We start from the raw sequence: 26,262 nt of genomic DNA on the forward strand, positions 1-26,262 counted from the left end.
CACTTGTTGCGAGTTATATAATTTTTCCGTAAGGTGGCGCAGTAGGCGCTAGAGTAAAGGTTTGCTGCTTTGTGGAAACTTCAGTGAAGTTCAGTGGAAAAATCACCATCAATTGTGCAAGTTCATCCGAAAAAGGTGTTGTTAGTGCTCCAGGCTATATTCTAAATTGAGGAAAAGTTTGTGGAATACCCATTAAGAATGTCCAGTGAAACGAAATTGTACACCATGGCCGAAGTGGCCAAGCACAATTCCAACAAAACTACCTGGATTGTTATTCACAATAGTATTTACGATGTTACGGAATTTCTCAATGAGGTGAGTAGATTTTCCTGGACAATTACCCTCAGGAGCGTTCCTTACTATCTCCTCAATCAATTACCCAAGTGTCCCTGGATAGAGACAATCGATAAATTAGTATTCCGGCGAAGGTCTTTTGCTGTCGTAAACAGCCCATTTTCCCTGCTTTTTCCTCATTTTCCAAGCACTTGGGAGTGACGTGGGCATCTGACTTGCTTAGGGTATACACTCAATAATCACCGGAGACATCAATTTGCGCTAGGTATGTGTTTTCTTCCGCCAAAGTGCGAGGAAAGCGAATTGCCCCCTAAACTTCCATTTGCAATGACTTGGCTGTTCAGAAGAAACGTATTACATAATTACCTCGCTCTCCATGTACTTTTGCGTCTAATATCAATATCTCTAACACATTGACAAGGCGATGAGCCCCGGAGAATATCCACAACTCCACAGAGTGATTTGTTTTCGAAGGCAGAAGGAAGGTTGTTGGGAGTCTCTCTCTTTTGCCATTTTCACCATGACTTGTGCCTTTTGTCTTGGGCTTTTCTCAGCACCTTCTTATCTCACCGCACACAAAGTCTCTCTCCCTGTCATCTCTGTTTATATTTTGCCCTGGTTTTCTGCAAATATTTGCCCACGATTTCTCTCACCGGGGCTCCCAAGATGAACCCAGCTGATCACGCAGCCTCTCAAATTCCTTTTAGCTTTAGATTGTGCTTACTTATGCATTACATATTACTAGTACGACATCATAAAAAAGTACGTACTTCTACGGTTCCGCGAGATCCATAAAGTGAATAGGGTTCGCTTCCCAGGACCGAACAAAATTTTGATTTGCTTCCTGGCCTACTATTTTCCAATGCCCTAGAAACACTTAAAACTTAAGCCGAGAGACGACTTAACGTAATTGTAATCGAAATAATGATCAGGTCACATATTCATCAGTTTCTGACTAATCCGTTACTTGGATTAAGTTGAGAAACGGATAAGTTAGTGGGAAACTGATGGAAATTCATTAAAATCATTATTTTGATTACAATTACGTTAATACATTTCTTGGTTTAGGTTGTAAGTATGTCTAGGGCATAACCTACTTTCCGACCCTTCCTAACATTTCTTGTAGCTGCAAGAATGAATCCAGGGTCCCATCAAGCCTAATAAAAAGTGAATCTATTTTTAAGTGAAAAAACTTGCCAATAGTCTTCAGTGCCTCTATGCAAAAACGCATGGAAAAATGAAATGTCGAGAGGCCCCTGCATGAATCTTTAACTTTTGTTCATAACCTCAAAATAATTATAAGGTTGGATTGAAAATTGAAATTCGTCTCTTCAAAATGAAAGTGTTGTAACGGAATTTTCTTCGTACCTGCAATCGTAGGAAACGACGCATCATGATGCGTCAGTAGCAACAAATGCTTATACAAAACAAATACACTTAGAACAGTCTTCATTTTGAGGAGACGAATTGAGTGAAGCACAACCTCAAAAGCTAAGAAATTTTATTTTTTGCGAACTATTTTAGAATTTACCCTAACTTTTTTCATTACTTTTTTAAGTACTCTAGTTCTAGTTCATTTCTAAAAAAATATTAATACCGATTTTCAAAAAGAATTTAACACTTTAAAACCGGAGACACAAAATCTATTGTAGAATACCAAATTGGCATAAAATACCAATTGTAGATATTCTTAAGAAAAAAGTAAATTTTCAATTGTTTTTCATTTTACAAGACTTTTACGACATTTCTAGTACCTATATTAGGTGAGATTCTTAACAATCTCACCTACTATAATCCTAACAAAATTTCATGTCCTCCGATCGCGCTCAAACTTGGCCAAAATGTGTTTCCCCACTTCCTGATCACGAATATATGGGGGGCTAAGTTACGTTCCCGGCCGGCCGGCCGGCCGGCCGGCCGTCCGGCCGCTCTTTGGAGCTTAATAGCTCCTAAACTAAAAAAGATATCGACTTGCGGTTTTCGGCAAAGGTTAAATATCGTATGAAAATTGCAACATGGTGCATTGACCCCCCACCCCCCACCCCTCCTTCCGCCATTTTGAAGACCCCCCTTTTTTTGTTTTCTCAATAGCTCCGGCCCTATGGCATCGAGCGGGCTCAAATTTTAGTATGTTATAGCTGGGCCTTAGAGCTTTCCATCAACACCAAACTTAAGGTCCCCCGACCCCCCTGACCCGAGCTATAAGGGTCCAAAAAAATTTTCTTAAAATGGCCATAACTCCGGTTCTAATTGTCAGAATTTAAAAAATGAGGGCTTTTTGGAAAGCTCTCGTGAAATGCCACTTCCTCTTCTAACATCGCAAGTTCATAAAACCACCGCTAGGGGCGTTATTATTAAAAAGAAAATTTTTAAATCTTAAAAGTTAAATAACTCCAAAATTCCTTATGCGATCGGGCTGAAATTTTAGTATGTTGTAGCCGTTGATTATACCTATCAAACAAAAAAAACCTTAAGTCGATCCATAACCCCTGACCCGAGCTATAAGGGGTCAAAGTTCGAACATTGACCGGCCTCTATCTCCGGTTCTAATTAACATAGCGGCCTAAATTTTACCTTTTTGGTTTCGTCTCGATGAGCACTTTCAGATGGAAGTTCAAAAAGTCACCACAGGTGGCGCTGTGATAGCGTCAAAATTCATCGAAATTCAAAGTCACTTTTCTCAAAAACGGCATTGTGCAAGTTAATGAAATTTTAGTATGTTGTAGTCCAGTCTAGGACGTTTCCAAAATGGTGCGTATGTGCGCTGTGGTTTCAATAGAACCAGAGATATGAGGGGTCAAAGTTCACGAAATTCAAAAAATCATATCTCCGGTTCTATGTGACCGATTTTGATGAATGAGGGCTCAAACGAAAGATCTCACCAAATGCTACAACTTTCTAGAATATTTGAACTTCGTGGGACCAACACCAGGGGCGCCACAGTCGAAAAACCAATTTCAATATCACATAACCTCAATTATCTCGACTGTCGCTTAACCGATTTTGATGATTACTTCGACATAATTGTAGAGCACATTTGTCTCTACATTTCGTCCATACATCATTTTCCACTCAGACCACGCTATCATTCCGATTTTGCCGTTTAAGTGTGAAAAAATTGATTTTTCCAATAATAACGCTTTGAAATCACTCAGATGCCAATTTGACTGCCTCTACTCCACCAAGACACTTAAAATATGGTTTTAAATGGAAAGTCCCACAAAAGACAACAATTCTTTGATATAGTTGAAGTTCAACAAATGACTACTTGGGGCATTCTGGATGAAAAAACGAGTTAAGAAACAAAAAACCTCGCTTATCTTGACTTCTGAGTAATCGATGAGATCATGTTCTATGGGAAAATTATAGAGAACATTCTGGTCTACATTTCACCCATATAACACTTTTCTGTCAGTTCATCCAAATCCTTGATATTTTGGTTGAAATACAAAATTTGTATAATTTCACGAATTTGATTCAAGATAACTGAATGGCGTCTCCCAACTTCAGCTCTAAATCGAATTTGCATGCACTCCGAGTTAGCTCACGTTAAGAATCTCACCTACATAAGCCGGTTAGGATTATCTGTCCCTTTTTTTAATAAAGATTTTTATATTTTCACATACTTTTTTGCGATTATATTGGTACCAATTTACAAGTGATGAAAGTCAATAAATATTAACAGTTTTTTGGTTATGTTGTAAAAGCCATATAGGTTTCATCGTGTTAAATAAAATCACGAAAATTAAATTTTCTAGCACTTTTTCTTGCAGTTTTTAAGGGAATTAAAAATATAAAGACTGCCATTTAACCGGACGATTGGGTTACCGGTGACCGAAAAACAAAATTTTTCCCACGGTCATCTAAAGTTTATGTTTAGCACTAAAAAGTCAGAAAACATGATTTTTTCTGACCTTTCATTTTTGACCTTCTCGTCAAGGGTTAAAAGTGATGTTTTAAAATTTTAATTGAAAATGATTGATTAAAATGTCGTATAAAAAATTGCTTAATTGTTTTAGCTAAGAAGAGTGTTCTAGTAACTGTTCTTAAAAAAATGACAAATTTAACTTTAGACATTAGCAAAAAGAATTAAGTTTTCTAGCAAGCACTTTTTTTACAGTTGTAGAATTGGAAATTAGCAATTGAACTAATTTTTAGTCTGGCAATAAGAAAGCATTGGATTGAACTTGAGTTGAAGAAACCTGTTTCTAGCAATCTTTTAAAGGTTTAAAATACTAAAAAAATTGATGCAAAAATCGAAAATAATCAATTATAGCAGTTTAACAGATTGTTATAGTAGACTATTAATCGCAAAGAAATTGATATCGATTACGGTTTGAAATTGATAGGAGAATCTTTCTTAAAATTGTGATTTCTAAAATAAAGAATACAAATGTTTTTGTTAGAGCAATTTTACAATTTTTTCTGAGAACCAAAAACCCTTAAACATTTAGCAGTATTATTGTAATTTTGAAAATGTTAAATTTTTAAGTATATGAAATACTTTACGAATTTCAGTTAAACTTTTGTTAAACATAAAATTGTTGCAGTTTTAAATAATTTGGTTTGGAAGAATTTCATATTCGAAAATCTTGCTTTTTATAATTAAAAAATTCAAGTTTTCTGGAAGTAAAATCTTGAAAACTGGGAAAAATATAGGTATCTATTTATTGCAGTTTTACTAGGTTTTTAAGAAGGTCAGGAAATAAGAAGTTTTTGTAATATTGAAGTTTTTCTAAGACAAATCACAGAGTTTGTAAAAAAAAGAGGTTACTACAATTTCCTTGTTATTAAAAATGATAAATTAGAAAGAAAATTGATGTTTATTGCAGTCTTCTTAAAGTAGACAGTGCTAGAAAAGTGATTTACAGCAGTTATTTTTCTATAAAACACAGACTTTGAGAATTGAAAAAAATAATATTGAAACTTATCATAAACGGTAAAGAAACAGAACGGAATCAAAATTTATTGTAGTTTTTTCCTGATAGAAGGTTGAAGGGCTAAAATGTCAATATTATTGCAGTTTTCTTACGATCAATAATAAAGTTTGAAACAAGAGATTTTGTTGCGCTTTCCTTGCTATGAAAGACTTTTCAAACAGGAAAAAATAAATTTGTCGTAGTTGTCCTAAGGTAGAAACATGAAGTGCTAGAAAATATCTTATCGCTATTTTCTCATAGCAAAACATTGAGTTTGAGAATAAAAAATATACAAGAAAAACTTATCATAAACGTTAGCAAATTAGAAGTAAACTGAATTTCTTCGCAGTATTTCTCAGATAGAGGTTAAAGAAGTAAGTAAAAGTAAATGTAATTGCAGTTTCCTTAAGATCAATCACGAAGTTTGAAATAAGAGGTTTTGTTGCAATTCCTTGCTATAAAAGACTTCGAATAAGAAGAAATAAATTAAATTTATTGCAATTTTCAATTGAGTGCTAGAAAATGCTTTATTGTAGTTTTTATTACGCAAGTAAATACTGATTCTAAGTAACAAGAATATGCTAATTTTGCCTTAAAATTTTGCAAATTGAAAGAAAATCTAAATTTATTGGAGTATCACTGTGATGGAAAATTAAAGTGCTAGAAAATATATTTTATTGTACTTATTGTTAAGTCACAGAGTTTAAATTGATTTTCAGTTTTTAAAACGGCAGATACTTTCAAGTAAATAGAATTAGAAATTACAGTAGACTCTCTCTCAATTGGGCATTTGGGGCAAAATGTCATCCGGTTTATCGATAGATTTGGGCGTCAAAGCCTTTGTAAATTCCACAAAAAGCGTTCAATTGTAAAGAATCACAATAAAATAGGAAGAACTACAGCGAATTTGAGAGAATTAGCTTGATAATTAAACGTGAAAATTGTCAACAAAATTTTTCACCCGATTGAAAAAGAGCCGATTGAAAGAGTCTACTGTAAATTTTATTGCAGTTTTATTGCAGTCAAAGTACCTATTTTGAAAAATCCTAATATGAAATCGGATGAATCCGAATCCCAATCCCAAATTTAATTATAATCATGTTTAATTTTTGCGTGAGAAATTAGTAACATGTATCCCTGTCTTCCTTTGGATTCCAGCATCCTGGAGGCGAGGAAGTGCTCCTGGAACAAGCTGGACGCGAAGCAACAGAAGCTTTCGAGGATGTTGGACATAGTTCTGATGCCAGGTGAGTCTCTTTTCATCTAAGCAACTTGGCGACTTTTGAGCCAAGGTCACGACAGAGTTGCACAATTTTCAATGTATTCAGCGTCATTCAGAGTTTTTCTCTCAAATAACTCTCCAAAAAAACATGTTACAGTGTGAGTTTCTCTGCTAAATTGCCCCCGGAATGTCGAGGGCAAAAAGATCTCAGGAGACAGATCTGACTATAGAAAGAATTCTATTTGCTGTGATATCTCTAATTTTAAAATAGAAAAAGACATTTTTACAGCTCTGTGCAAGAAATGATAAACAGCCTAATTTGGGACAGAAGCAACAGAATTATTGTTATAAAAGAAATTCATAACAGATAAACTTGACCTAGTATTGGAAATTTCAAGATAAACTTCTGCCTCGGGTGTAGTTAGTAGCGTGACTTGAAAATATTTTTTGCGTAAAGCGGTAGATAAGTATGTGAGTCATTTTTTCCAAATCTGCGGAAAATTCTTTTGAGATTCAGAGGGAATTTAAGTAGAATTTAAGGATAGTCATCTTAATTTGTAAAATAAAATGTTTTAGTGAATAGAAGCAAATATGCTAGAAGATCAAGGCGGAAGAGTATACAATGGCCAGAGCTTGAATTATTATCGATACTGCGTAATTTTGTATTTGTTTGTGTTAATGTTTTGATGATTCATTTATAAAAAAAATGCAGGTGTTAGGAAAAATTCAAGAGGTACAACAACATTCAATTTTGGAGAGAAATCTATTTTAAAGTCGAATGGAATGTCTCAATGAACTTATAAAATTCATTTACGTTCTTCGCGATGATTTCCATAAATTGAAGCAATTATTTGGGTTCAACATATCAATGGCATTTTTGTAAAAAGATTATAAGAAAATTTACGGAATATTTTAATAAGTTCTCTATTTTTTTTATGACAATTCAAGTGATGATACATAAAGAATTACGTAAATAAACATATAAAGTTTTTTGTTTAATGATAAAATTCTTAAGACAATTTTAGGATTAACGAAGGGAGAGAGAGAGGCAATTTGTCATAATAAAATAAGCCAGACGTTTAAAAACTTGAATTTTTTGTCAGTTTCTTTTATAAAAAAAAAAAAAAAGAATTTTGAACTATTTGGTTATTTAGGGTTCAATTAAAATACAATAACTTAACTGTGACGTTCAAAAGAAGAAGAAGAGTGCGAAAGAGTAGGACAGATATGAAAGCTTTTAAGAAAGAAAGGGATGTAAATTTTGATTTTATAAAATTTTTCTGATCTAAAAGGTGTACCGAAGCCATAACGAATTATTTTCTTAATGGAACAACAGCGATCCATTACAAGATTGTAAAGAACATCATCTTAAGGGCTGGCATAGCGTCTTACTGTATTATCACACTTGCACATTCAAATTTGAATATGATTCACATTAATTGTCGCTGATGAGAGTCCAAATGTGTAATTTATGTGTTTGAATCATTTTATATTCAAAATTTGATCTATTTGTTGATAGTACGGTAGACTTGGCCCGCAAAATTTGATATAAATTGATTTATAGCATTAATGCGAAAAATTAATGCGATTTTCTCTTTAATTTTTTAATGTGAAAAATATTTATGTTTTAGGTAAATTTAAACTTATTTTTGCAGGCCAAGTCCACTTCTTTATCAATAAATAGAAAAACCCCAAATATTAAGTGACTCAAAGACACAAATAACATATTTAGACGCTCACAAGCGACAATTAATGTGAATCAAAAGTATTTTTGCATCATTTATCGTTTACCGGTTCTCAACCGATTTGTATCGCTTCGTAAATCACTCAGAAGATTCCTCAAAATAGTTTTATTAGTAATAGAATTGATTCTCGGACAAAAATTTCTTATCGGTTTATAACCGGTTGATTACCGGTTTAGAACCGATTGAAACAGGTTCAGACTTGTTAGAAATTCCAAGACCTTTCCAATGGGCCCAAACATAATACCATTCGGTTGAGAAATACACTTTCTAGAGCCTTTTAAACCTTTAAACTTGAAAACTTTTGGGTGGAAGTGGGTCACCTTTGAATTGGGGCAGCTGTAAAATTGGGCTTCTCATATATTCCAATGTTATTAGATCTTACCGTAATTATGATATGTCTCAATTTCTTTTAAAAATAAGAGGAAAATAGTCCATTTTTAAAGGTATCCCAAAGCCCAAATCAAAGGTACCCCACTTCCCCCTATTAGGAATAATTCTATAGGACTCGGTCTGGAAATTAGTGGAATGTTAATGATCCCAGATTTTACTTATGTGGCACTCCCTCGAAGCACCCAATTCTCTATCCTTAACTGTTTGGCATCTAGGGCTGGTAATGACTGGACGAATAAATAACGTGGCAGAGGGATTATTTACTGATCTCTCTGTGGAGTTCGAGCAACAAAAAGACTAAGAAATATATCTTTATGACGATTTAACTTCATACCAACAAAAGGAATATTTTTAGAGATCAAAAGAGAGATTAAGGGCAAAATCACATTGACAGTAAAATGCTCGCCGTAGCTTCAACGTATTTCGTAAATTTAAATTTACGCATTTTCATTGCAATTCTCGGTGGCACTAGGTGAAGGTGAAAATAATATAAGAAAATTGAAGAAATAAAATGAAAATTCGATAAACGGTGAGCAAAAAAAACTGTAAGAGAAATTAATCGTAGAGTGTTTTTTGCTCACCGTTTATCGTATTTTCGTTTTATTTTCTTAATTTTCTTATATTATTTTCACCTAGTGCCACCGAGTATGAGATAAGGTAATACGATAATCGAGAATTTGCGTAAGAATTGCAATGAAAATGCGTAAATTAACGAAATACGGTGAGAATTTTACTGTCAATGTGATTCTGCCCTAAGTCTAAGTTAAGAAAAAAAGGGAAAATGTTGGTCAGCTTAAAGCAGTCCGGAAGTGCATTCGTGCAATTCTTTTTCGATTTATTTAACTTTAGAAACTGATAATATACCCTGAGTGATTGATAAGGTGCAAAAATATGATTAGGCAAATGATTTGAGACCAAATAATAAGGAAAATAAACAAAATAGAATTTTGTAAGGAAAATTATTTTCTTTGTTGGTACTTCTTTAAATAGATTATCTGTTTATTTTTATTAAAAGCTGATAACAGACTCTGTGTAGGGGAAACCGGGGTAAAATTAGACACCAAATGAAATTTTTCATTGCGTATAATTCGTACAAAAAATGATTGTATGAAGCTGATAAATACTTTAATAAATAGGAAGGCAAGTACATATTTAGAATAAAGACTGGTTTCCTCAATATTCCTCCCCAGGCAAACTATAAGATACCACTGTCTAATACTATACGTGGCTAAGTCTGCCTCGGTATCCTCTATTCCTATTTTTTAAATTGATCAATAGCACAGAATTAAATAAATTACCGGTAAATAAAAAAAGTAAGACTCAGGTACACTTTTGACAGAAATGCATTAAACGAATAGCAGTTGAATTACAGGCAACGCCGTAATTCTGCTTTAACATACTTAAAGTCATGTCATTACATTATTGGAAACCATTTACTGGTGCATTGGTGCAATTTATAAAAGAGGGGTTTAAATTCCAAAGGAATAAAAAAAAGTTTACCGGGAATGCTACCATAAAAATCAGCTCAAAAGGATGATTCAATCAAAGTTGAAAATGATAGTTTTATCTATAAAAGTTTTATCGTTAAAGTTTTTTACGTGTTCGATTCAAATAAAAAATTCCATGTTTTGATACTTTGCAAGTTTTCCCAATTCGATGTTTTTAAAGTGATTAACACTTAAGCATATACTTCGGGAAAGAAAGTCAGATGGAATTAACTATAAATAAGTAGGGGGAAGCGCGACCATTCGGACGACTCAAACTTCGGACAACTCAATTTTTTTTTCATGTTCTTAATGGATTTTGTTTTAAAGAGTTTTAAGGAATTTCGAGGTATTCGGTTAGATATTAAAGAAACGGCTTAGTTAATGGGAAACTGTTGTGAATTTAGTCAAATCATTATTTTGTTATAATTATGTTAAGCCGTCTCTTGGCTTAAGTCGTAAGTGTGTTTAGGGCATAAGATGAGGTATTTTGGAATCACCATTATTTAGAACTGTAAGATTTCCTAACGGTTATAGATAACAAAAAGAAGAAAAAAAACAACAAAGAAGTACTGTCGAATGTAAAGTCTTGTGCACAGAGAGCGACAATCAGAACAAGTGATTCCCAACACACAAATTTAACCCAAATAGACACAGGAAAAAATTCCTACCTCAACCCAAGCTTGAACTGGGGGCCTTTCGCTATCTAGGCGAATGTTCTACCAACTGAGCTAGGGGGCACTGGCTATGATTGTCTTTGCCACTGATCTCAACCAATTGCCAAGTGCACTTCAACTCGTTTTTGATTCACTACGAGCCTGGAGAAACGGTACCATGCGTACAATTGAACCAGCAGCCCATGTTTTCCATGGGAATTTATTTCACAATAAATTAATTCTCGTAAAGTCTTGTATTTCTTCGTGGTTTTCTTTTTCTCTTTGACCATCTGAAACAGTGAGAAAATCTCAAAATTCCAAAATAGACATGATTCCAAATTATCCATCGTAACCTATTCATATCACTCGAAATGATCCTGAAAGGTTCTGAAATCAACCATACTTTTTTATTATTGTAATGAGTTTATAGGCAGAAGGGTTCATCAAGTTCAGGGCCTATTTAACATGTGCCAATGACAGCTATTAACACACGCTGAATAAACAATTAATCTTTTTCTTTAGTTTTCTTTTGATTTGTTTTTCATCAATGGTTGGATTTATTCTCTATTCTTTATTTTTTCGAAAATTATTAAGTATTTTATTATTAAAATGATTATTTGTAGTGATATAAAAGCTGATCTTCAGAAAGTGTGATGTATATTCATAAAAGTAGCAAATTTCGAGATATTTCTATTTATTTGTCTAAATCTAGCTTTATGGTAAAATTTTTGATGAAAAATAGCTGCAGTTTGAAAGAATAATAATTTTTTTAAGAAAAGGTCAGTGATTTAGCCATTCTCCTTACATTTGGTAATATTAGAAAATCATGAATACATAAGTTTTAGAGAATTTCAAGGCCGTTCTAACGCTACCATTTTTTACAAAATCGATTATTCTATTCAAAAGAAAATTGAAAAAAATTGTTTGAAATTAAATGCATAGGGTAAACTGATATAATTTGGAATTAGTGTTACAAGTTGGACAGTTCGCCGGTACAAGTTGGACATAGATTTTTTCTTGATAAATACAGTACAAAATTTGTTTTTAAGCACAAGGAACCAAATTATAAAACTAAAGCATTAAAAATATACAAATGAAAATGAAGTACTAAATTTATCAAGACAAAAAGGTTTGTCCAAATTGTACCATTGCATTGTCCAAATTGTAATTACTACTGTCCAACTTGTACCACTTTACCCTAGTCACCATTTTGATTTTTTCAAAACTTCAAACATTGGAATTGGTGAAGCAGTTCGAATTCCGAGTAAATTAAAAAAAAAGTTTAAGAATGCAAGTCTTTTCATTGAAAGTTAATAATTTATGCGGCAGATTAAAGTTCGTAGTTCATCGCAGAACTTTATTGTTTGCGATCCTCCATCAATTTACAATAAATTGTGTTTCTATAGATTGAATTTATTCTCTTTATTTCAGTTATTTTATCTGAAATCTTGCACTTTTCTTATAAATAAATATTCATGTATACTTTGGGAAAATATTTAACATTTCGTCTAATAAAAATTTCTTATCACAAAGCGCCTTATCAGAGAGTGTTTATTAATTTTTCCGCTGTATTTGTTAACTCTCAGATAATTCATTATAAGATACTCTCAAGGAAAATTGTAATTGCAAATGCTACGTGTATTAATTATGATGAAATCATAATTTTTTTTAAAGACAGAAACTGTGAAATAATTAAGACAAAAGGTTTTTAGTGAAAAGCGAATGAACTATGTGAAGAAGGGAAAAACAATCAATTTTATTGGTGAAATGGGGACAATAGCTTTGGCTGTAGAACTACCTACTTTACTTCCATTGGTATTAAATATGTTAATATTTAATTAATGGACTTTAGTATCGATTCCCATTTAATTTGGGTTTCTTTCGGAATTTTTCTAGGTGGAAAAATTCAACCAAATGTGGTTAATTTTTGAATTGTAGCGCAGTATATTGCTTTATTTATTATAATCATATGAGAACAAATTGCGAATAAATTAAATAGCGTAAAAAAGGGCGTGTTATGTCTGAGAAAAAGCAAAATAAAAGAAAAACAGCACTGTCGTCTCTTCAGAAATGTTTTGCTTTTCCTTATCAGGAATCTTTCATAATTGTGACGGAAAATTAAGAGCGCTTAACTTGAGATATTTCTATCTCTTTGTTTTTACTTTGTGTTTAGGGAGATGATGAAGAAATTCAAGATTGGTGAGATTGTTGAGGCTGAGAGGAAGAAGATCCCGGAAAAGAGCACTCAGAGTTGGAATACCGAACCAAAAAATGAGGAAAAGTGCGTTAATTTAGTTTAGTTAAAAAGAACTTTAATGTTTAATCCTTAAACTTTCCTTTGCAGCTCCATGAAATCATGGATCCTTCCGCTTTTGATTGGCGTCGTAGCGACAATTATCTACAGATATTACTTCCGTCAGTGAATTTAAATGAAACTTTTCCTTTTGTGTGTGAAAATTGTTGAGCAGGGATCAGCGTTTTTTCCTTCTAAATTTCTTACTGAAAACTTTCCTTCTTTTTTACATTAAACTTTAGCTGATAATTGAGAAAAAAAAACAAGCATGTGAGCAAATTTAATTCCGGGAATTTTGTATTATGCTGTAGTAATTTTTTTAAAAGAAATATTTACAAGAAAAGCATTTTTCACCAGAAATTATTCTCATGCATTTTCTTGAAAAAAAAAACGTTCTTGGTTTAGACAATTTGGTGACATTTAATTGTAATATTTTGTAAGAGAAAAAAAAAAGAAGATAATTTCATTTTGTTTTGTGAAGAATAAATTCAGGATTTTTCTTTTATAAGCAATAAATTTGTTAAGGATTATTTCTTTTCCTCTGTTCTTTAGGTAATAATGTTGTGGATTATATATTTTTTCAGAGGCGATGCAAAATTAAACAGTGTCTAAAAAATAAATATATTGTAAAATTTTATTGAAAATGAGGGGAAATAAATAACATTGTTATAAAACGATCAATTTGTCTTTCAAATGGCGCAAGGATTAAATGCACATAAATTCTTCTCATATTGCGGAAGAAATTAATGGGGCTTTTAATCCTCAAGTCAAGGGGCTTATAAGTACTGTGGTTCCCTTCTTTTGTCTGGAAAATAAATTTCTAATGTTGAATGGATAAAATTTACGATTTAATACCGGTTTACAGAATTCTGTGACTATCTCGTACACCATACCATTTTCTTCTAATCCGAGACACCTTTTACTCTTCGAAAAGTAAGTATTATGATGCAATTACAATGAAAAACGAAAGAGAAATCTCACTCTAGAAAATATCTTTTAGCACTGTTGATTTCTGTCACGACTGTTTCGTGGTTTGGAACACGATAAGGACTGGGAGAAATAGTCGAGACAGAAACCAACCCAAAGAAGAGTCGATAATGCAGAAGCACTTGAGAACAGTAAAATTAAAAAAAATGTCCAAGACAAAGGTTTTCCCTTTTCATTTTACATTGGAATAGCACAATTATTCAATTGTGGTCTATCGAATTCTGCGATTGTTTGGTTAGAAAAAGAAATTGATCCATGGGCAACATTATTTATCTCGTGCAACATACCATTATCTTCTAAACTGAGACACTTTCCTCTTCCAAAAGGGCTGGAGTAAATTGGTAAGTATTTTGGTAAAAAATGGTAAGTAAAAAATAAAATATTTGTAAGTAGTGAAATTTTATTGGAAAAAAGAAAACCAAGATTTTATGGACGATTTTCAAATTTTACTTATCAAATTTACTAATTTACTTATCAAAAATGTTTCACCCTCTGAAAAGTAAGCAGTTTACCATAAAAAATATCTCGTCAGTTATTAAATATTAATTTAATTTATGTTTAATATAAAAATCGGTAGAAAAAACAAATGCGAGGTAAAAAATTAAAGTTGATCAATCAAATAAATTTAATAATTTAATCAAATAAATATTTTGGTTAGTAAAAAAATATATTAAAAACTGGGTTTAGTTTATAACATCTTAAACTTGCAGGTAAAAATGATAACCTTTTTCTATTCCCTTTGTCAAAACTTGCATAAAATTTTTACTGTTTTTAGAGCTCTAAATTGAGTACTGTCCAAATTAGAGTTTTTGCTAAGTAAATACAACTTTTTGCTGCTCATTTGTGACATGTCGGAAATATTCGGTAATAGTGGTAGGGGAAAGTGCGCTACCTTCGGACGATTTAAGCTTCGCACAAATCATTTTTTTTCTTCAATGTGCTATAAATAAATTTGGTCCATTATAATATTATATTTTAGTAGCTAGTCCAATGCCTCAAATTTTCATAAAAGAGCTAGGGTAAATTAAGCTAATTCAAAACTTGCTCTAAATGGAAATTTTTCGCTACTCCAAATGGAAACGTCATTGTTTTCATGACTGAATTATTATATTTTTATATTTTCTATACCACAGTTTCATTATTTAGTTAATTTTGCTCCAAAATAAAGCGAAAATTCATTCATATTCACAAATTTTAAATGTGAAAAACACAATGAGGTGATTGTTGTTTATTCGTTTTGTTTAACATTTATGTCATATTTCTGGCTAATTTTAGTTAAATTAAGTGTTAATCTTTATTTTTAACGGTACATGAAGTTTTCAAATGAAATAATTACCTATTTCGTAAAGAAAGTGTTTTTCTGCAAATGCTTCAATATGAAACACCGGAGATATTATTTTTTGGAGAGATTTTCTTATTGTTTTAGATGGGAAAGGAGAAAAAACAGGATTAAGAACAAATCATACCCTCAAGAGCAATTCTACAAGGTTTTGGAAGCCTTTCGTCGCGGTTTCACTTACACTGTTTGTCTCCAATTAGAACATTTCCCTTGTCTCCATTTGGATAAATTTGTTTCCAATAGAAGCATTTTGCACTTGTGTGTTTTTCTTGTATTTAAGAAGTTTTCAAATTATATCTAAAGAATTATCACTAAACAGTAACATTCTAGAAGAGTCAAAGAGCAAATTTATGTAATTCTCTTCAGAAAAAAAAAATGAACTTAATGTGCTGAATCTTCTGGCAATGTTAAAGCGTCTGGAAATGGTTTTGAATTAAGACATTTATCCTAATAACCTTTTTTCTCACGGAGTATTTTTGGATGGTTTGGAGGTGACTTTTGAGGTTATGTTTTTTTTTGTTCCAAATTTCCATTCATTTCAAATTAAAAAAAAAACTTTTTGATTAGTTTTTATCGTGATAAAATAAGTAATAAAAATTTATTTGAGAGTCAAATTGTGATATTCTATCCAGAGGTGTGCAAGAACCGTTTGAAACCGAAAAAACGTCAAAAGAAACATGTACGTCAGTGATCAAAACACTACTTGAACAAACTTATTTTGACGTTTATTCGGTTTCAACGGTTCTTGCACACCTCTGTTCTATCAAACAAAATATTGACTTGATTTTAAGGTTAGCTTTAACATAACCTAGAATACTTGTGTATTTAGAAAATAAAATGATAAGAACACTATGTAAATAAAACTACATCAAATTATAAGAGTAAAACTTATCTTGGAAGCATAATGTCTCTCTTCTAAATAGAACCCAAACATTATATAAATTTTTAAAAACCTTTTAAAAAACACTTTCAAGATGCTTTTGTGGTTAAACGCGCCTAGAAACTCTTGAAGTCACTGTAACTCAACTAAAAGTGATAGAAGCGGATTTTAAGAACTTTTGACTCTACAGATATTATAATATTCTTAAAGAATTCTACGAGACAGTATAGTTATATAAAAAAGAAAATTCTTTTTGGTTAATTTTTAAATTAAAATTTGACTATAATGAGGTTAAGAATACTATTCATCTCTTTTCCATTTACAATAATTAAATAAAATTTAATAAGGCAGTTATGAAACCTTTGATTAATTTACAATTCTGAGCATAATAAATTACCAAACCTCCGTTTATCAGCCCCTTGTCTTCAATCTCATTTAACATTGATCCTTTTTCGCCTCTGTCTGGGACATATTTTTTTCCATTGACTAAGAAATGGGAGGAATATGTTGTAAAAGGATCGTGTTTCAGGAAAAAATCCCGAGAACACTCAGAAATCAGAAAAATTGGAGAAATGCGAGTAATAAAATACCAAAGAGAAAGTCATGCTGCAATTTATCATTTTCCGAACTGAGTTTGCGTCGGAGGATTTTTGTTTGGCTAATGAGGTGATAATTGGTTATCATAAAACTTGTCATGCATTTTCAGCATTTTTTCGATTTGTGGGCTTTGTGGTGAAATTCCCTCGTCATATTTGGAATTTCAGCATTACCAGGTAAGTTTTTGCCGTCTTCTGTATCATTTTAGCACGTGGCTTTAGCGCCAATTGTAAGATAACTCAATTGGATTTTGAAAAAAATTCAAAGTCATAGCTTCACAGCAGAAAATTTACCTTTCCGGAAGACAACTTTGTGATTTTCCCTATTCCCAGTTCAGAGATATTCCCAGGGCGGGTCGAATTTATTGATTTTGGCACTCAAAAGTGTACGCTGGAAAATCTTTATGCTCTCTCTTGTTCACCCCTGAAATTGTTCCTCAAATAGATGATTACTTGAACACGCCCAGAAAATATCTCCGCCCTCGCAGGCACAAAAAAAGTGATCCACTTAAGAGATCACCGAGATTTTCAGCAGAGATTTTTCAGTGAGAAAAGAGATTATGTGACGAGAAGGAGTGAAAATCCCAAATCCATTTCCCAAAGTGACCTTCCTTCTCAAATATTAAATGGTGATCGTGAACCGTCGCTCAGTGATCAGGAAAAATGCCTCGTAGGAAAAGATCATCATCCACGAGTTGTGATATCTTTGATGATGATTTTGAGGATGATTTAGGTAATTGGGGTTGAGTGATTCTGTGGGATTTTCCGTGATACTTACTCTGTGATCTTTTCCGGGATGAAGACAGTGGAGGTCAGCAGCAGCTTCCAGTGCAAAGGAATGCTGCGAATGCTCGTGAAAGGGCCAGGATGAGAGTTCTGTCTTCGGCCTTTTGCCGGCTCAAAACAAAACTCCCATGGGTACCACCAGATACAAAACTCTCTAAATTGGATACTCTAAGACTTGCTAAAGGATATATTCAGCAATTGGAAGCGATCTTGGCTGGAGAACCCATTGAGGATAATCTTCAGATCGCTTCTCATCACAATAATTTGGTAAGTGTTTCTTACTAAAATTCTAAACTTTAATTTTTTTGCTCTTTCGATCCTTTCGGTATTACACATTACCTAGGTCTAGGTTACAAGTAATTTTTTGAATGGATAAAATAAGGAAAAGTGAAAAAGGATATCCTTTACTAAAAGTATAGCTATAGTTTGAACACAGTGGAACCTTCAAACGATGCGAATTTTCTCATTGTTTGCGAAGAGGTGGTTTACGTTAACCATTTCTCATTTTTTCTTTTGGTTTACGTTTACCATTCTGAATTTTTGAAGCAAATAATTAAGCAGAGGTAACTATCAGAGATGCCTATACGAGGTCATCAACTCTCTGAGTCCTCTGAGTCGAAACCCTGGGTCTGCCAGTAGCGTTTTTTAAATGTAAGGGAAAGTGCCCATGCTTTACCTTTACACGATCCCAAGCTTTACAATGACTAAATTTTTCGTATGTTTTTCAATAAATTTAACTTATCTTATCCATATTTTAAAAACTAGGGGAAAGTGTTTTGTTTTTAAAATATATTGCGGAGTCGTATTTATTCAGAAACATAGGAAAAATTTAGTCATTATAAAGCTTGAGACCGTTCAAATCAAAGCATGGGCACTTTCCCCTACTCGTGCTTCTTTGCCTAATAAAATGATTTTTTTTCCAAATTACAGTGGACTCTCGCTAATTCGGCTCTTTTAAGATCGGGCTACTTTTTAATTCGGGCGGCAGTTAAATTCGAAAAAAGTTTATTGACATTTTTCAAGTTCGATTATGTTTATCAAATGAAGCAAATATGCTCAAATTTGCCATGATTTGCCTTAGCTTTGATGTGATTTTGCATTATTAAGAGGTTTTCATGAAATTTTTAATAGCAATTAGCATGTAAACTCAATATGAGTATGCAGATAAACAAAAAATCGTTTCATTTCAAATAATTTGCTGCCCGAATTTCTCTCTAATTCGGTTGACATTTCAGTCCCAAATGCCCGAATTTGAGAGAGTCTACTGTACATAAAAATAGAATCTATGGATTACGAGCAACTCATATCCAAAAAGAAAAATTTTAAAACTTTTTTTTTCAATCATTTTTCCACCTGGCTTCTAGAACCGATTTGTTAAGAAACTTATGGCCGATACTGTAGGCTAAATTTGATCATAGCAAATGGGTAAAAATGATCTTTCGTTAGATTATGGTAAATCGGGATAGTGATTAGGCTTGTTGGGCCCTTGGTATCTCCTGTGCGAATTCTTTATTCAGAACCAATCAGATTTATGAGTATACAGTAGAGTCTCGCTATAGGCCATCGCTCTATAGTCCACAATTTATCGACCGTTGATTTCAAAACACTGATTTTAAGTTAGGTTATGTTTTTTAGTATGCGACATGCATAATTATTTTAATATTTTTGGCAAACTTTATTAAGTAGTTGTGATAATTGTGATCCACAATGAAGAGAGCAAGGACAAGTACCACAATCGCAAAGAAAGTGGAAGTCGTCGAGCAATTTCAATACTAAAAATCGTTGATAATTTTAAAAAATTACATGGACTATAGTGTGACCCAAGTATCAAATTTGAAACCAAATATGGACTATAGCGAGACTCTACTGTAATTCAGAATCGTTTTGGGTGTTTGATCCTGACGCTCCTTGGACGGTGCAAGAATCTCTCTACAATAGAGTAAAGGGAGTTACTCTTTGGTTGGAATTGACTTCCCAGAGAGGAGAAACGCCGGTTTATAAAACCTTTTTGGCATCTTAGTCAGAAAGCCTTTATTATGTAGATGACGTATACAACTTGTGAGGAGTTTTCCACCGTTTTCACTCTGGAGGTTGGTTACCTACGCTAAGACGCCGGTGGGCGCAAGTTAACGCTTTCTGACTTTATGATTGTACATGTTAGTACACAGTAAAAAAAATTAACACTATTAGAATATGTTTCACACCACTATTATAGTGTTAAATTTGGAAAAAGTGTTTAATTTAAAATTGTTTAATTTAAAGTTGTTGAATTTAAAAATTGTTGAATTCTGTTTATTGTTGAATTTTCTTTTCATTTCGAAGATTTTGATTTTTTTGCCTTTTCAAACACTTTTATTGGTTTTACCTGTACTCGGGTCCTCAATGCGAAATGATTACATCTGATGCTGGGATCTTCACGATATACTTATTATGCATATAAATATTTGATGTTCTATATGACTTTTGCCCAATGAAAAGCATCTCGACTGAAGTATAAGTCTTAATTGGAAATTCAACAATTTTTACAGAACCTTTGTTTAAAAATTCAACAAATTTGGTAGAAATACACAAGGGTTCACACTATAATAGTGTTAAAAACTATAATCAAACTACAATAGTGTTAATTTTTGATCATGTGACAAAAAATACCATAAAGTTGTGTATATTTTCACGCTATAATAATGTGAAAAACTGTAATCATACTATAATAGTGGAAATTTTTAGAATTTGTCAAACAGTTTTAAATCACGAAACATTGTTGAAATTTTTTTATGATTATAACAGTCAGAAATTTTTACACAGATCGCAATTAAATAATTAATTTATCAGATTTCACACTATTCTAGTGTTAAAATTTTACACATTTTCAAATTAAACAACATTGTTGAAAATTTTTCAACTATAATAGTGGTAATTTTCAATCACGTGACAATAAATTACCAAAATGTTGTGCATTTTTTAAACATTTTTAAATTAAACAACTAAAATGGTCGATTTTCAACTATTATAGTAGTAAAATTTTACATATTTTTTTACTGTGTATATAAGATCTGCTTCAAGAGCTCATGTTCAAAAGCAGTTGATTTTAATAAATTGAAATTGAATTATGTTTAGAAGGTTATCCAGGAGCATATTTAGTCCTTATAAGAAAATACACAGTAAAAAAAATTACCACTATTATAGTGTGTAATCTTTCACACCACTATTATAGTGTTAAATTTGGAAAAAATGTTTAATTAAAAATTGTTTAATTTAAAGTTGTTGGATTTCAAGTTGTTGAATTTGGAGTTGGTGAATTTAAAAATTGTTGAATTTTTGTGTGTAAACTCAAAAATTGTTGAATTCTACATATATGTTGAATTTTTGCTTTTTTAGACATATGGAATGTTTTTTGCTGTCTCAGGATCCCCCCTTATGTGAGATGCTTACATCTGATGCTCGAATCTTTACGATATATTTATTATACTTATAAATATTTGATGTTCTATATGACCTTTGCCCATCGAAATGCATCTCGACTGAAGTATAAGTCTTAAATGGAAATTCAACAATTTTTACATAACTTTTGTTTAAAAATTCAACAACTTTTGTTTAAATATTCAAGAACTTTGGTTGAAATACACACGGCTTCACACTATAATAGTGTGAAAAATTATACTATAATAGTGTTAATTTTTGATCATGTGACAAAAAATACCATAAAATTGTGTATTTTTTCACACTATAATAGTGGTAATTTTTAGAATTTTTCAACACTTTTACTGCACAAAAAACATTGTTGAAAATTTTTTTACCACTATTATAGTAGTAAAATGTGAAAAATTACCACTATAATGGTGTCAAATTTTCAACATTTTCGAATTAAACAATATTGTTGAAAATTTGGAACTATAATAGTGGTAATTTTCAATCACGTGACAAAAAATTACCAAAATGTTGTGTATTTTTTAAACATTTTTAATTTAAACAACTAAAATCGTCGATTTTGCACTATTATAGTAGTAAAATTTTACACATTTTTTTACTGTGTACTCTTAAATCGTTCCTAATAGCGGTTTCTCATGGTCAAATGTTTAGAAAAGTTCTAGAGAGCGTATTTCTCATTATAATGGCATCATATTTGGCCCCGTTATGGAAAAGTCTTGGAACTCCTGACAAGCCTGAACCGAAATGAACTATTTTTTATCCGAAATCCAAATATATTACTCCCTAGTTATTTAGAACAATGTTTTGAGTCTAGTCCCCGGCGAGTTGCCTTTAAAGTTGAAGCCAATTTCTTACTTTCACATACAAATGCGTATGGGAATTTTTCTGCACTCGTGATCGTTATGCTAAATATTTAAAAAGTGAGAAGTTTTCCCGTATTATAAGATACCTTTCCGTATGGAGGGATAAATATACTAATTTTTGTTTAAATAATTTTTTTCCTTGGAGCACTCTGAGCTGAGTCCGAGATCAATTTAGGAATTGGCTTCAAATAGCTCCATATAAAAAGGCCAACTTGCCAGGCGCTTGTTTTGAGTGGTTGACAAAACGGTTTAAATCGGTTTTGAACCAGTAAACTTTTAGTGGGAAAAACTCTGCGAAGTGGGATAAATTGGTCATCTAAAGAACTTTAATGGTAAATAATGCGGAAGTGTGTGAAAGTTCTTTTGAGGTATAGCATTGAAATCGTGAGTTCGAGCATATCGCAAAGCCTGGGATACTGTGCCACTCCTTTTAGGATTTAATTCTAAGAATAAATTGTACAGCTTTTTTTATTCATATCAATATTATTAGGGGAGACTGGGACAGTAGTAATGATGGGGTAACACGAAACACTGATATGTACACTCTCTACTTTGGACTTATGTCGACCATTTCTTCAGTGGACAAGAATCCCTATGGTATTTATAAATTTATATAGGTCTCGTCCTCTAAAGTCTAATATGTAATTAAAAAAATGTAGTGTTTACTACTACCCCGTGTTTACAACTGCCCCAGTTTCCCCTTATTCACTATTTAAAATTTAAAACTTTTGAAAAATGTTTCTAAATCTAAACACAAAGTCTCAGGCTCGCCGTTGAATGTTCAATGGAGTAGCATCGTAATGTTACTTAAGTTTACTTAATCGTTCAATTATGATAAATGCTTAATGGATCAATTACGTACTTAAAGTTTCGATTACTTAATGTTCCGCTTAGTTCAACAAGCGAGAAGAAAATCGCAAATTATTTCTGTAGCTAAAACTTTCCTTCTCTTTTGTATTATTAAATTTAATAAATTGATTGCATTTACTACATTTATTATCATTTTTTAGAAGTGCAATATTATGCTTTATGTTATTGAGATTAAAGAAATTTAAAATGGAAAATTACGAAGCTTTTAAGCTCATTCAAAGCTTTAAAATTAATTTATTGGATTCATTTAGGGCAGTTTTAATATTATCTTATTTTTCCGCTTAGAAAATGAAATAGTGATTAGAGACTAGAGTTTCTTTATTGTTATCGTGGGAAATTGAAAACAAAGAATTCACCATGATGTTAAATTAATATTTCTACACAAAGTCTCAATTACCAATCATTTAAGTTATTATTTATGTATTCAACGATACCTATAAATAAAAATTATATTATTTTGTTATTCTTTGTAAGAATTTTATTAATAACTTGCTTTTAAAAGGTAAGTTTATTGGCTTAATTAATTTTTGTGCGTATTTGTCGTGCAAAGATGCTTCGAGACACTTAAAGCGGGAAAAGCGTAAAAGGGTATTTTCCGCGGAAAATAAAGAAAAGTGGTTTAAGCTGAAGAGATGATGATGGCGCGTCTCTTCGACTCATTAAACAAATTGTCTTCCAAAAATACTCCCATTTTGATAGACAACAGCTGGACACATTCCGTGGGATTTTACATCTTCTTCCTCAATTTTCCTTGCGCCACAATCAACAAACACTTCTCCTCCTTTTTCCCAAACCGCACTTTCTGAGCATCCTGCTCCAGAAGGTTCTCGTCAAAATTATGCCACTTCCCTATGCATCGTTCTCTCTCTCAATTATTCCCGTCTTCTTTGTGTGCATCTTAGCGATTTTCATTCACAAGAATCACAAGATAAAACTCGGTGAAAAACAATGAAAGAGACAGGGAAAAGGAATGTGTTGAATGTAGCTCCCGGATTGTGCCCGGAAATAATCACTATCTTGTGGAATAAACAATTTAGGCAGCAAAAAGGTCACTATTTTGATAGGATTGAAGGGGTTTTGCTTAACAAATTTAGTAGTTTATTTTTCTTTCTTGTGTTTCTACTTGGAAAAATGTCTCTGAAGAGAAGGATTTCATCCCAATTGGATGCTTAATACGACAAGTGTTAAGTAAACACTTAAATTTTATCCTTCTTTTTTTTTTTAATCTTCCTTTCAGACTTGGCCATTCATCTTCCAGAATGCCTATGATCAGAGATCAGTGGCTCATCATCCAAATATTCGTCAAAATAATGGGATTATGCTAGAAAAGCAGGAATTTCACCATCAAGAAGTCAATCTTCTCAGTGGATCATCACTCTCGACAAATTCTTAGGAAATCATCATAATTTTTTGACAAAGGCTTTCTTAATTTATGCCTTTCTAACGTAAGAAAGTGTGCTAGAGAAACTCTTGAACTTCTCCCAAAAATAAAAAAAAAATACTCAAGTTATTTGATCTCGAAAGGCTCTATGTTGTTTTTGCTGTCATAAAAAAACGGTGTTTTGATAAACGGTTCTAAATTTAGTAGAACAATTTTCTATTAAATTATTTAAAAACTTTACAGATTAGAGGGCATGCTTGCAAAGATTTGAACAGGAAAAACTAACAAAAGAGAGTTCAATAAAGCGATTAAAAATTCGCTGTTGAAGTGATGAAATACAGCAAATTTATTTAAATTTAAATAGAGGAGAGCGGAGTAGTTTCATGCGACTCAGTTTTTCAAGACATAGAGAAGACCGGGGTAGAATTAGCCACAAAATGAAATTTTTGATTGTGTTGCATATGTACAAAAAATGATTGTATGAGGCTGATAATCAGTGGCGTATCTAGACACTTATGCGGAGGGGTGCGGTTGTACGCGAAGGTGCCCTTACCACGGTAAAAATTGTTCAAGCGGGGGGTTTTACTGTTTATCAGTATCATTGACCACTATATTCCTTGAAAAATCTAACTTTTAATTTTGAGTTTAACAGGTTTAATTTTGATAATGCAGTGAAATTTTAATTATTTTTAATAAAAGTTTAACGCAAAAGTGGAAGCTCTCCTTTTCAAGGAATATAGTACTCAATATTGATCAACAGTAAAAATAAAAAATTTGAAGAATAGTATTTTGATTATTTTGAAAACATGCACAGCTTAAGCATGAAATGGTTAATGTTGTACTGAAAACATGCACAGCGGTTAGACTTCTTAAAACAGATGGTGCTCGCCAAAACCGGTACAGCCGAGCACAGCTCAAGGATAAAATGGATAAAATTGTGCATAAGTCCTGCATAGCTCAAACAAAATTGAATTTAAATTTTTAACAGTTTTCTGAATCTTAATCTTTTTAATGATTTAAAACACGGATTATGACCTATGTTTGGATTTATTCAATTGTAACTTCACACAACGTTTCGAAGATGTTTGTCTCCTTCTTCAGGTCTACAAAGTTTGTATAAGAACAATTTAAAAACATTAAATAGCAAAGATTTTATCACATTACATTTATATTAACACTTACATGGAGATAATTGGGATAAATCGAGTCACAAGGAATTTCTCATACTATCACTTTACAACACTCAGAGCACATGAACACCATGATGAAAAAATCTTTGCTATTTAATGTTTTTAAATTGTTCTTATACAAAATTTGTAGACCTGAAGAAGGAGACAAACATCTCCGAAACGTCGTGTGAAGTTACAATTGAATAAGTCTAATTATAGGTCATAATCCGTGTTTTAAATCCTCATCAAGTATAACTAACGAACTTAATCTTTTTATGTTTAACAGCTGTGCGCGTTTTCAGTACAATATAAACCGTTTTATGCTTGAGCTATGCAGATTTTATGCACAATATTGGGCGCCAAGAAAGCCTTTAGAACAATTTGAGGCCCAAGGAAGTCAGGGAATTAAAAAAGCCTTTTTCTTTACTTTAACGCGAAATTTTGATAGATAAGGTCGAAATGCATTTTAAACTAGGACCACAAAACTAGAGGAGTGCCCTAGAAAGTCTCGTGAAGAAATTAAAAGTTTTTTTTTATATATTTCAACGCGAAATTTTGCAGAATTATAAGGACAAGAGGCATTGTAAGAACTAGAGGGGCACTCCAGAAAGACTCGGAGTCTATTTTATTAAAATCTTTTTTACTTCAACATGTAAAGAATAAAGGATCAGGGTTTAGTTCTCTAAAAAAAGGAATATCGGTGCCCCTGGAGGTTCGCGCCCTGGGCGGACCACCGCTCCCGCATCCCCTTAGGTACGCTACTGCTGATAATTATTTCAATGAATAGTAAGGGAAGTATATATTTAGAATAAAGAGGGGTTTCCTCAATATTCCTTCGAAGGCAAACTATAAGGTACCACTAACTAATACTATATGTGGCTAATTCTACCCCGATCTCCCCTAACACCTTTCCTAGACATTGGTTATTTGAAATTATTCAGCATACTTTCCAGATATTAAAC

The 26,262-nt window shown here is 32.3% G+C and overlaps 2 protein-coding genes across 2 annotated transcripts; both read left to right on the top strand.

Annotated features, from left to right (window-relative positions):
• Positions 1-30: 30 nt before the first annotated feature.
• On the top strand, positions 31-13,679 carry LOC129804687 (cytochrome b5-like). Its single transcript, XM_055852228.1, has 4 exons — positions 31-315; positions 6,372-6,460; positions 12,884-12,991; positions 13,055-13,679. Exons 1-4 carry the CDS (start codon positions 199-201, stop codon positions 13,131-13,133), a joined length of 393 nt encoding a protein of 130 aa, XP_055708203.1. The 5' UTR covers positions 31-198; the 3' UTR covers positions 13,134-13,679.
• A 3,698-nt stretch (positions 13,680-17,377) lies between these two features.
• LOC129804695 (transcription factor 21-like) lies at positions 17,378-24,317 on the top strand. Its single transcript, XM_055852233.1, has 3 exons — positions 17,378-17,538; positions 17,608-17,858; positions 23,988-24,317. Exons 1-3 carry the CDS (start codon positions 17,469-17,471, stop codon positions 24,141-24,143), a joined length of 477 nt encoding a protein of 158 aa, XP_055708208.1. The 5' UTR covers positions 17,378-17,468; the 3' UTR covers positions 24,144-24,317.
• The last annotated feature ends 1,945 nt before the right edge of the window (positions 24,318-26,262 follow it).

The sequence above is a fragment of the Phlebotomus papatasi genome, chromosome 2, assembly GCF_024763615.1.
Source record: "Phlebotomus papatasi isolate M1 chromosome 2, Ppap_2.1, whole genome shotgun sequence".
In the NCBI taxonomy this organism is placed as follows: Eukaryota; Metazoa; Arthropoda; class Insecta; order Diptera; family Psychodidae; genus Phlebotomus; species Phlebotomus papatasi.

Excerpts from the sequence above, each read along its gene's own strand:
- LOC129804695 (XM_055852233.1), top strand. The coding sequence starts at position 17,469 with ATGCCTCGTAGGAAAAGATCATCATCCACGAGTTGTGATATCTTTGAT. Across the intron at positions 17,539-17,607 it reads TGATTTTGAGGATGATTTAG|ACAGTGGAGGTCAGCAGCAG; the intron begins GTAATTGGGGTT and ends TCCGGGATGAAG. Across the intron at positions 17,859-23,987 it reads CTTCTCATCACAATAATTTG|ACTTGGCCATTCATCTTCCA; the intron begins GTAAGTGTTTCT and ends TCTTCCTTTCAG.
- LOC129804687 (XM_055852228.1), top strand. The coding sequence starts at position 199 with ATGTCCAGTGAAACGAAATTGTACACCATGGCCGAAGTGGCCAAGCAC. Across the intron at positions 316-6,371 it reads TTACGGAATTTCTCAATGAG|CATCCTGGAGGCGAGGAAGT; the intron begins GTGAGTAGATTT and ends TTTGGATTCCAG. Across the intron at positions 6,461-12,883 it reads GGACATAGTTCTGATGCCAG|GGAGATGATGAAGAAATTCA; the intron begins GTGAGTCTCTTT and ends CTTTGTGTTTAG.